This window comes from Rhinoraja longicauda, chromosome 26 (assembly GCF_053455715.1).
Source record: "Rhinoraja longicauda isolate Sanriku21f chromosome 26, sRhiLon1.1, whole genome shotgun sequence".
NCBI lineage: Eukaryota > Metazoa > Chordata > Chondrichthyes > Rajiformes > Arhynchobatidae > Rhinoraja > Rhinoraja longicauda.
In genome coordinates, this window is record NC_135978.1 from 2,984,338 (window position 1) to 2,996,869 (window position 12,532).

Sequence of the window (12,532 nt, forward strand, 5' to 3'; positions counted from 1 at the left end):
TCGATCAGATGCGGGGCTAAAACTGACCTTTACTGTCCTGCTGAGAAAATACACTTGTAGTGTCTTAAATAAGAAATAGCCTGCATGCCTCTACAGTATGGTACAAAGTAGATCGTGATTATAATGCCACACAAATAATATGTTTTATTGCCGACTGTTTGGAAATTTTTATATAAAGGGCAGATGCTTTAAGAGGCAGTGATGAATACAACCGAATTACTGCTTAATTTGATGCTTATATTTTATTTGTGTTTATTTGACCACAGCCACTGCAGTTAATTCTCCATGCTAAATCTTTTTTTATTTCTTTTTTTTTTTAAAGCATTTGTATTTCTGATTTTTTTAAATTCTTGTTTGTCTTCAGGATCAGTTGTGTGGACGGGATCCTACCCTGACCGACGAGCTGATTGCTATTCTAACCGAGTTAACGCAACTGAGCAAGACCACCAATGCAAAGGTGGCCCTCCGAGCTCGGCAGGTACAGATGAAATATCCGACTTTGTGTGTTTTTTTGAGATAATATTCCATCTTACGTATCAGAATGCTGCCTGGAATAGAGGGTTTTGTGCTGCTCATGGAATGAAGATGCCTGTGCGTGTGGTTGTTTAACGTGTACCCGATGTTGCACTCCAAGAAGCACACGGTCCTTCACAAATCAATCAACTAATTCCAATGGCAAGGGAACCAAAACGATTGGAGCCGATAGATCTGTTGCAGCCTTCATCCGCCTTCACAGCCGTTGAGTTCAAGATAACTTTGTCCGCCTGGTCCGGCGTTGAAGTCTTGTAGGTTGGTAGAGGGTTATAGCTACAGGGAGAGGTTGGACAAACATGGGGTGTTTTCTCTGGAACACTGGAGGTGGAGAAGACACCCGATGGAAGTGTATACAATTATGAGAGGCATAGATCCACCTCCAGTTTAAATTCCATTTGGAATATTTTGGAGGACCAAGAACCAAGATAGGGTAGAGAGACAGAACCTTTTTATCCCAGGGTGGAAATGTCAAAGATTAGAGGGCATAGGGCGGCACGGTAGCGCAGCGGTAGAGTTGCTGCTTTACAGCGAATGCAGCGCCGGAGACACAGGTTCGATCCTGACTACGGGTGCTGCACTGTAAGGAGTTTGTACGTTCTCCCCGTGACCTGCGTGGGTTTTCTCCGAGATCTTCGGTTTCCTCCCACACTCCAAAGACGTACAGGTATGTAGGTTAAATGGCTGGATAAATGTAAAAATTGTCCCTAGTGGGTGTAGGATAGTGTTAATGTGCGGGGATCACTGGGCGGCACGGACTTGGAGGGCCGAAAAGGCCTGTTTCCGGCTGTAGATATATGATATGATATGATATGATAGCATGAGAGGTGCAAAGTTTAAAGGAGGTTTGTGGGGCAAGGTTTAATAGAAATGTGCAGTTGTTTTTTTACATGGGGTGGTGGGTGCCAGGAATATGTTGCTAGGGATGGTGGTGGAGGTAAATATGAAAGTGGTGTTTCTGAGACTTTTAGACAGATGCAGGAATATGCAGGGAATGGAGGGAGATGGGTCACGTGTAGGCAGAGAAAATTAGTTTAATATGGCATCATGTTCGGCACAGGCAGGGCGGGCCAAAGGGCCTGTTCCTGTGCTGTACTGTTCTATGTGTACATTGTATACACTGGAAATGTGAGTGTTGCTGCAGAGCATCATTTTGTGGTTTGTTCTTAACCAAAAAAGGAGGATGCGCTTGCCTTTCACAGCTACCGAATGTACTGTATAGCCAGTGAACTACTTTTGAAAACAGAGACTCGGGAAATCACAGATATTGGAATTGTGAGGAGTAGACAAAGTGCTGGAGGAACTCAGCCGGCCAGGCAACATCTGCAGAGGCAATGAACAGATGATGTATCGCCAGGATACTGTGTTTGTTGTTTAGATGCACTTGAGATAACATGGATTACATTGAATGCCTCTCCTCGGTTATCTTTTGGTGATTAAATAACAGTCGTTTGCAAAAGTGAGGGGCCTGTTCCAAGACCATTCAGCCAAGTATTTGGCAAAATTCGCATCGCTGGAGGAACTCAGCGTATCAGGCAGCATCTGTGGAAGCAAAGGGCTGTTGGACAGTTTGAGTCGAGACCTTGCATCAGATCGTCCCTGGATGCTGCCCTGTACTGCTGAGTTCCTCCCGTAGTTTGGTTATACTCCACTTTACAACATCTCCTGTCTCTTGTGTCTCAAATTATTTGGCAAGATTGGAGAGGTATGGTGGATTTGTGACAAAAATGTTGTGAACTTATTCAGTTTAGTTTAATGCCACCTGCAAATCACCTGATTCATTACCATCAGTTTTGTAATTTGAGATTTGAACGTCATTTTCAGAATGCAACAGCTTGCTTTTATTTAGTGCTTGTAAACTGAAGAAGTATCACAAATGCTTTATGGAGGCATAATCACACATACACGGGCCCATCGAGATTTGGGAAAGGAAGATGAAAGCCTTAATCAGAGATGAGTTTTGATTAACTTCTTGAAGGTGAAGAAGTTGGAGGTATTTAGATGACCAAAGACACACGCTTAAATAAATAAAAAGTCATTTAATATGAATGGGAAGTCCTTTCACTTGACTCTTTGCACGGATTTGCACACTCCTGGTTTTAAACCAGTGTAATAGACTAAATGTCTTTGTTTTGGAAATAAAATGTGTCCTTCACCATTCATTTATATTCTAACAGATGCCCACCTCTCTTGTAATGGCATTTCATGAGAGTGAAATGAGCATGGCCTCTTACAATGCATCTAAAACTGGTGCAGGTTTTCCTTGTGTTAATTTTCAGTCTTTTTAATTGCCTGATGCAGTTATTGTTAGAGATTGTTAAATAACATTGGTTCTTTTGAATCTGTGCAATTAATTTTAGCTGAAGGACGCAAAGTGCTGGAGTGCTGAACCCGAAGAAGGGTCTTGACCCGAAACGTCAGCTATCTTTGTTCTCCAGTGACGCTATGTTACTCCAGCACTTTGTGTCCTTTTGTGTCAAACCAGCATCTGTAGTTCCTTGTTTCTAATTTCGGCTGAACGTAAGGTTTCATTTGAAAAGGCTTTCATATAATCCATCTTTCCTTTGTGTGGCTTCCCTTCACAGGTTCTGATTGCATCGCACTTGCCCTCTTATGAGCTGCGTCACAATCAGGTGGAGTCCATCTTCCTCTCAGCCATTGACATGTATGGGCATCAGTTCTGCATCGAGAACCTTCAGGTAATTGCAGCTGCTACCTGCATTGCCACTGGATAAAGTTGTACCGTGATTGTGCTTCTGACCAAGTGGACTTGCTGTCCCCTCTGTTGCTGTTGCCGGATGTGATTATAGTGGAACATGTTTGCATCGCCTGTTTCTGTTATTAAAAAAAGACACTCTGGTCAAATGGCATTGGTGTTTGTGGTCACATGTAGGCTGCCCCTTTTCCCAACCATTAATTGTCCCCAAGACAGGAAGAAATTGCCAAGGGATGTGCGTGTAGGCTGGTCCATCACACACACCAGACTCCCCACTATCGATTCCATCTACACATCATGCAGACAGAAGAAGGGTCTCGACCCAAAACGTCATCCATTCCTCCTCTCCAGAGGTGCTGCCTGTCCCGCTGAGTTACTCCAGCATTTTGTGTCTATCTACGGTGGGCAGAAGGGCATAACTAAAAATAACAATAATAAACAAAACCTAACCTAACTACTTTGGAATATTTGAATTGGATTTTCAGTAATACGTATTAAAAATAAAAAGATAAATAAATATATTTGAATTTAAAATAAAAACAGGATTTGTATGTTTAAAAAGGGGCTTGATTTATGTCTTGTGAACGATGATCAAATTATTACTGAATGTGTTCGCTGAACATATTTGGTGATCTCCTTTTAATGCGAGTCATCTTCCTTCGCTATTTGAACAGTGAATGCTTTGTTTTAAATTCGTCAAATCAAAAAATACTCAGTATGTTTAGTGTGCATTTTCTGAAAAGCCAAGCAATTTCTCATGTTCCTTCATATTCCCCCCCCCCCCACTAAGGATTAACAGTCTGCAAGGTAAGACATTTTATTTTAGAAATAGAGCAAAATTAATTGCATCCATACACTGGTGCCAGTTTTCACCAACTCATAGGTTCCAGAGCGCTTTATTGAAGTATGATTACCTGGAAAAATGATGGCTTGTTTGTGTTTGGAAGTTAATCTCAAGTAACAATGCCATATTACCAGATAATGTGTTCTAATTAATGTTGGCCAGGACAATGTGAGGATTTCAATGCTCTTTAAAAATGAGATGGAATAATTGTTTTAATTTGAAATTATTTTGACATAATATGTAACTATTTAAGAAATATTTTAAAATCGTGGGTGGTATTGCCATGACTAAGATTATTGAAACTTTTTTGTATTTTGCTGGTTGCAGAAGCTGATCCTGTCAGAGACGTCCATCTTTGATGTTCTTCCCAATTTCTTCTATCATAGTAACCAGGTGGTGAGAATGGCAGCGCTGGAGGTTAGTCTTGCACAGTTTGACAGTAGATGATTTGTCTCCATTTTCAAAGAGAAATGCTTAGTCCACATAAGGGCGGCACAGTGGCGCAGCAGGTCGAGCTGCTGCCGGAGACCTGCGTTTGATCTGGACCTCGGGTGCTGTCTGTGTGTGGAGATTGCATGTTCTCCCTGCCACGGGGTGAGTTTTCTCCCACATCCCAAAGATGTGCGGGTTTGTAGGTTAATCGGCCTCTGTAAAATGCCCCTGATGTGTAGGGAACGGATGCAAAAGGGTGATTACGTAGAACTAGTGCGAAAGGGCGATCTATGGTGGAGTGGTCTCGGTGAACAAGGGTCCTGTTTCTGTGCTATATCTTTCCATCAATCCATAAAACCGGATATCAGACGAGCTTGGTGCATAAGGTACTATCGTGTATGAAGGTAGACAAGTCTCCAGGGCCTAATCAGATGTATCCGATAAGGTTCTGCATGGTAGGCTGCTCTGGAAGGTTAGATTGCATCGGACCCAAGGAGAAGCTGAATGGAGAGAAAATTGGCTGCATGGATGGAAGCAGAGGGTGATGGTGGAAGGTTGCTTCTCAGACTGGAGGCCTGTGACTAATGGTGTGCCTCAGGGTTCGGTGCTGGGCCTGTTACTGTTTGTCATCGACATCAATGATTTGGATGAGAATACACACGGCAAGATTAGCAAGTTTGCAAATGGTACAAAAGTGGATGGTTTTGTAGATAGTGAAGATGATTGTGAAAATTGCAGCAGGAGCTAGATCGATTGAGCAGGTGGGCTGAGGAATAGTTGATAGAATTTAATATAGAGGCATGGTCTGTTGAGGATGGTCTGTTGCCTCCCTGGTGCCAGGGTTCAACACATCACAGACCGGCTTCAGAAAATCCTAGCGAGGGAAGGCGATCAACCTGAAGTCGTTGTGCACGTGGGCACGAATGACGTCGGGCGGAAGAGGAAGGAGGTGCTACAGCGGGAGTTTAGAGAGTTGGGAAAAACGCTGAGAAGTAGGACGTCGAAGGTAGTTATCTCTGGACTGCTACCGGTACCTCGTGCTGGTGAGGCCAGGAACAGAGAGATAGAGGGTATGAATTTATGGCTGAGGGACTGGTGCAGAGAGCAGGGATTTAGATTTCTGGACCACTGGGATCTCTTCTGGGATAGGGGTGACTTGTACAAAAGGGACGGGTTGCATCTTAACAGCAGGGGGACAAACATTCTGGCAGGCAGGTTTGCTAGTGTGACACCTGTGGCTTTAAACTAAGTAGTGGGGGGGAGGGGTTAACAAATTGTGAATATGAAGATGAGGTAAAAGGGAATACAGGAGATATTGCAAAAGACTCTCGGAAGAATGGGAACAGAAGTTCTAGAGCGGAAAAGAAATTAAGGGCAGGGCCAATTGTGAACGATGTGAGAGGGGAGGTAAATACAGAAGTTAAAGTGTTGTACTTAAATGCGCGTAGTATAAAAAATAAAGTGGATGAGCTTGAGGCTCAGTTAGTCATGGGCAAGTATGATGTTGTAGGGATCACTGAGACATGGCTACAAGAGGACCAGGGCTGGGAACTGAATATTCAGGGGTACACAACGTATAGAAAAGACAGACAGGTGGGCAGAGGGGGTGGGGTTGCTCTGATGGTAAGGAATGATATTCATTCCCTTGCAAGGGGTGACATAGAATCAGGAGATGTTGAATCAGTATGGATAGAAATGAGAAATTGTAAGGGTAAAAAGACCCTAATGGGAGTTATCTATAGGCCCCCAAACAGTAGCCTCGACTTAGGGTGCAAGTTAAATCAGGAGATAAAATTGGCGTGTCAAAAATGTAATGCTACGGTGGTTATGGGAGATTTCAACATGCAGGTAGACTGGGAAAATCAGGTTGGAAATGGACCCCAGGAAAGAGAGTTTGTAGAGTGCCTTCGAGATGGATTCTTAGAACAGCTTGTACTGGAGCCTACCAGGGAGAAGGCAATTCTGGATTTAGTGTTGTGTAATGATCCTGATCTGATAAGGGGACTAGAGGTAAAAGAGCCATTAGGAGGCAGTGATCACAACATGATAAGTTTTACTCTGCAAATGGAAAGGCAGAAGGGAAAATCGGAAGTGTCGGTATTACAGTATAGCAAAGGGGATTACAGAGGCATGAGGCGGGAGCTGGCCAAAATTGATTGGAAGGAGGCCCTAGCAGGGAAGACGGTAGAACAGCAATGGCAGGTATTCCTGGGAATAATGCAGAGGTTGCAGGATCAATTTATTCCAAAGAGGTGGAAAGACTCTAAGGGGAGTAAGAGACACCTGTGGCTGACAAGGGAAGTCAGGGACAGCATAAAAATTAAGGAGAGGAAGTATAACATAGCAAAGAAGAGTGGGAAGACAGAGGATTGGGACTCTTTTAAAGAGCAACAAAAGTTAACTAAAAAGGCAATACGAGGAGAAAAGATGAGGTACGAGGGTAAACTAGCCAATAATATAAAGGAGGATAGCAAAAGTTTTTTTAGGTACGTGAAGAGGAAAAAAATAGTCAAGGCAAATGTGGGTCCCTTGAAGACAGAAGCAGGGGAATTTATTATGGGGAACAAAGAAATGGCAGACGAGTTAAACCGTTACTTTGGATCTGTCTTCACTGAGGAAGATACACACAATCTCCCAAATGTTCTAGGGGCTGGAGAACCTAGGGTGATGGAGGAACTGAAGGAAATCCACATTAGGCAGGAAATGGTTTTGGGTAGACTGATGGCTGATAAATCCCCAGGGCCTGATGGTCTGCATCCCAGAGTACTTAAGGAGGTGGCTCTAGAAATAGTGGAAGCATTGGAGATCATTTTTCAATGTTCTATAGATTCAGGATCAGTTCCTGTGGATTGGAGAATAGCAAATGTTATCCCACTTTTTAAGAAAGGAGGGAGAGAGAAAACGGGTAATTATAGACCAGTTAGTCTGACATCAGTGGTGGGGAAAATGCTGGAGTCAATTATAAAAGACGAAATTGCTGAGCATTTGGATAGCAGTAACGGGATCGTTCCGAGTCAGCATGGATTTACGAAGGGGAAATCATGCTTGACAAATCTACTGGAATTTTTTGAGGATGTAACTAGGAAAATTGACAAGGGAGAGTCAGTGGATGTGGTGTACCTCGACTTTCAGAAAGCCTTCGACAAGGTCCCACATAGGAGATTAGTGGGCAAAATTAGGGCACATGGTATTGGGGGTAGGGTACTGACATGGATAGAAAATTGGTTAACAGACAGAAAGCAAAGAGTGGGGATAAATGGGTCCCTTTCGGAATGGCAGGCAGTGACCAGTGGGGTACCGCAAGGTTCGGTGCTGGGACCCCAGCTATTTACGATATACATTAATGACTTAGACGAAGGGATTAAAAGTACCATTAGCAAATTTGCAGATGATACTAAGTTGGGGGGTAGTGTGAATTGTGAGGAAGATGCAATAAGGCTGCAGGGTGACCTGGACAGGTTGTGTGAGTGGGCGGATACATGGCAGATGCAGTTTAATGTAGATAAGTGTGAGGTTATTCACTTTGGAAGTAAGAATAGAAAGGCAGATTATTATCTGAATGGTGTCAAGTTAGGAGGAGGGGGAGTTCAACGAGATCTGGGTGTCCTAGTGCATCAGTCAATGAAAGGAAGCATGCAGGTTCAGCAGGCAGTGAAGAAAGGCAATGGAATGTTGGCCTTCGTAACAAGAGGAGTTGAGTATAGGAGCAAAGAGGTCCTTCTACAGTTGTACCGGGCCCTGGTGAGACCGCACCTGGAGTACTGTGTGCAGTTTTGGTCTCCAAATTTGAGGAAGGATATTCTTGCTATGGAGGGCGTGCAGCGTAGGTTCACTAGATTAATTCCCGGAATGGCGGGACTGTCGTATGTTGAAAGGCTGGAGCGATTGGGCTTGTATACACTGGAATTTAGAAGGATGAGGGGGGATCTTATTGAAACATATAAGATAATTAGGGGATTGGACACATTAGAGGCAGATAACATGTTCCCAATGTTGGGGGAGTCCAGAACAAGGGGCCACAGTTTGAGAATAAGGGGTAGGCCATTTAGAACGGAGATGAGGAAGAACTTTTTCAGTCAGAGGGTGGTGAAGGTGTGGAATTCTCTGCCTCAGAAGGCAGTGGAGGCCAGTTCGTTGGATGCTTTCAAGAGAGAGCTGGATAGAGCTCTTAAGGATAGCGGAGTGAGGGGGTATGGGGAGAAGGCAGGAACGGGGTACTGATTGATAGTGATCAGCCATGATCGCATTGAATGGCGGTGCTGGCTCGAAGGGCTGAATGGCCTACTCCTGCACCTATTGTCTATTGTCTATTGTCTATGAGAGGTGTTGCAGTTTGGGAAGTCTAAAAATGGGCAGAACCTACATAGTGAATGGTAGGTCTCTGGGGAGAGTTGTAGAGCAGAGGGATCTAGGAATACAGGTGCATAGTTCCTTGAAGGTGGAGTCGCAGGTCGATTGGGTGGTCAAAAAGGCGTCTGGCACATTGGCATAGTGTATTGAGTATAGAAAGTAGGAGGTCATGTTGCCGTTGTATAAGACATTAGTGAGACCCCATTTAGAGTATTGTGTTCAGTTCTGGGCACCATGTTATAGGAAAGATGTTGTCAAGTTGGAAAGGGTACAGAGAAGATTAACAAGGATGTTGCCAGGGCTAGAAGGTCTAAGCAAGAGGGAGAGGTTGAGTAGGCTGGGTTTCTCTTCATTGGAGCGCAGGATGATGAGGGAAGATCTTATAGAGGTGTACAAAATCATGAGAGGAATAGATAGGGAAGATGCACAGAGTCTCTTGCCCAGAGTGGGAATTGGGGACCAGAGGACATAGTTTAGGGTGAAGGGGGAAAAGATTTAATATGAATCTGAGGGGTAACGTTTTCAAAAAGGGTGGTGGGTGTATGGAACGAGCTGCCGGGGGAGGTAGTTGAGGCAGGGACTATCCCAACATTTAAGAAACAGTTAGACAGGCACATGGATGGGACAGGTTTGGAGGGAAATAGACCAAACACAGGCAGGTGGGACTGGTGTAGTTGGGACATGTTGTGGGCAAGCTGGGCCGTAAGGCCTGTTTCCACACTGCATCACTGTGACTCTAAGTTTATTGAGGAATGTCATTGGTGTTTTGAGGGGTATTTTTGAGTTGCTGGATTCATTGGAAGAGAGGTATCCTAAATCGTTTGTTATATTTCCCATTTGGTTTTCTTCCCAGCCTGCTGAAAGAGTTGACCTATATTGAGCGCACAAAAAACTGCAGGGCTGGAATCTTGAGCATAAATTAAGTGCTGGAGGAACTCATCACGAGGGAATGGACAGATGACATTTTGGATCCCCAAACATTGTCTGGCCATTTCCCCCCACAGATTCTACCTGACCCACTGAGTTCCACCAGCACTTTGTTTTTTTAACTATATTGGGCAATGCTTTGAGGGGGCAACCAACCTTTCATTCTTTGCCACAGAAGGCCCTGGAGGCCAAGTCATTGGGTATTTTTAAGGCAGAGTTTGACAGATACTTGATTGGTAAGGGTGTCGAGGGTTATGGGGCGATCGGCAGAGTAGACTTGATGGGCCGAATGACCTCATTCTGCTCCTATAACTTGAAAATGTGTCCGTCTCGATTAGAGTATTTTGGTTCTGGGGGAACTAGGAGGTGTCTGAAGAAATGACTCTTTGAAACTGCTAAAACATCTGCCAAATATCATATCTGACACTCCAAACTGTCCACTCTCCTCCTCAATCCCCACAATTTTACATTTTCCTGACATCAAAAAACTCCTTTGATTTGAGCTGTGTGTATATTATGATTGCAATTCTCCATCCGTGGAGTGGGATTTCAAAGGCTCTCAGCTCTCTAAGTGATTTCTCCTCCTCTCAGTCCAAAATACCGCTTAGCCGGAGAATAGGCTCTGACCCTTCAACAATGGGAAACACCCAGTGTCTGCTAATCAGTGAATAGAGCGGTGGCACGGTGGCAAAGCTGTAGAGTTGCTGCCTTACAGCGCCTGGGAACCGGGTTCGATCCTGACCACGGGTGCTGTCTGTACGGAGTTTGTACGTTCTCCCTGTGGCCTGTGTGGGTTTTCTCCGGGTGCTCCGGTTTCCTCCCACATTCCAAAGATATACAGGTTTGTCGGCTAGTTGGCTTGGCAAAATTGTAAATCGTCCCAAGTGTGCAGGATGGCGTTAGTGTGCGGGGATTGCTGGTCGGCGCGGACTCGGTAGGCTGAAGGGCCTGTTTCCACGCTATATCTCTAAACTAAACTAAACTAAGCTGGATGGCAGGGGAAAATGTCAAATAGAATGAAATAATTTGTCACAAAGTGGCTGTATTGCCTCTGCAATGTGTTTAGTTGACAGAGTTTGATATTGTGCCTGTCATCTTTGTGCAGGTTTATGTGCGGAGAGCCTACATTGCGTACGAGTTGAACAGCGTGCAGCATCGGCAGCTGCAGGATGGAGCATGCATTGTGGAATTCCAATTCATGTTGCCAACATCTCACCCTAACAGGTAAACATCCTTCCTGCGAGCATGTCTACATTTTGACAGTGGAAGGCAGCAAATGGATACTCACCAACCCAGAGCACAAGCGCATACCAATTCGGCTGAAAAAGTCGTCGTGCTGGAGTAACTCAGCGGATCAGAGAGCATCTCTGGAGAACATGGATAGGTGACATTTTGAGTAAGGGCCCTTTAGACCATTAGATTTTAGAGATACAGCATGGAAACAGGCTCTTCGGCCCACTGAGTCCATGCCGACCAGCGATCACCCTGTACACTAGCACTATCCTACACAGTTGGGTTAATTTACAATTTACTGAAGCCAATTAACCTACAAACAGCTATGGAGTTTGGGAGGAAACCGGAGCACCCAGAAAAAACAACATGGTCACAGGGAGAACGTTCAAACTCCACACAGACAGCACTGACGTAATCAGGATCGAACCCGGGTCCGGAGCTGTAAAGCAGCAACTCTACTGCTGCATTACTGTGCCAGTGCTTCTTTAGACTGATTATAGGGGGTGGGGTGGGGGGTTGAAAGCTGGAAGAGAGCAGTGGCGGGACAAAGCTTGGCAGGCAAGAGGCTTGCACAGGCAAGCAATAAAACCCACCAGGCTTTGTCCTGGCTCTCCTCTCTTCCTCCCCTACAATCAGTCTGAACCGTCGCCTATCTATGTTCTCCAGAGATGCTTCTTGACCCACTGAGTTACTCCAGCACATTGTGGTTTTTTTTTGTAAACCAGTATCTGCAGTTCCTTGCATCTACCAATTCAGCGAGACAGCAGCAAATATGGTCAATTCATTTTAACATTGGTGTTGAATAAAAAAAGTAATTTTAGATCTGTGTTTTATGTAATCAGTGCATTCATTAGGATCTACACTTGTGCTTGCATCCGGGGAGATTAATATACTGCAACGCCGGTGTGGGAAAGAGAAATGGAATAATTCCTTAAGTTTAGCTTCATGTTTATTATTGTTACATGTGCTGAGGTACAGTAAAAAGCTTTGTTTTCCATGCTATCCATCTTAATCAGATCAGAGATAGGGGCAGCACATTGACGCAGCGGTAAAGTTGCTGCTTTACAGCACTAGAGATCCGAGTTCAATCCTGACCTCGGGTGCTATTTGTGTCAAGTTCGCACATTCTCCCTGTGACCTGCGTGGGTTTTCTCCGGGTGCTCCGGTTTCCTCCCACACTCCAAAGATGTGCAGGTTTGTAGGTTAATTGGCTTCTATAAAGTGTCCCCAGTGAGTAGGATAGAACTAGTGTATGGATGATCGCTGATCGGCAGAAGGGCCTGTTTCCATGCGATGTCTCCAAACTAGCATAATCAAGGACAAGTCTCCCATCTCCCATCAGGCAAGAGGTACAGAAGTGTCATAACGCATACCTCTAGATTCAAGTGACAGTTTCTTCCCAGTTGTTATCAGGCAACTGAACCATCATGTCACCAACTAGAGAGCAGTCCATCTTCCTCATCAGAGGCAATCCGACTTTATAATTGGACTTTACTGGA

The 12,532-nt window shown here is 44.5% G+C and overlaps 1 protein-coding gene across 2 annotated transcripts in view; it reads left to right on the forward strand.

Moving 5' to 3' along the window:
• Positions 1-12,532, forward strand: part of acaca (acetyl-CoA carboxylase alpha) — a 222,738-nt gene that overhangs the window by 72,148 nt on the left and 138,058 nt on the right. For both annotated transcript variants that reach the window (XM_078422758.1, XM_078422759.1), the window contains exons 25-28: positions 365-478; positions 3,117-3,230; positions 4,419-4,508; positions 10,906-11,024. In XM_078422758.1, the coding sequence (XP_078278884.1) occupies positions 365-478; positions 3,117-3,230; positions 4,419-4,508; positions 10,906-11,024 (437 nt within the window). The remainder of the gene's footprint in view (positions 1-364; positions 479-3,116; positions 3,231-4,418; positions 4,509-10,905; positions 11,025-12,532) is intronic.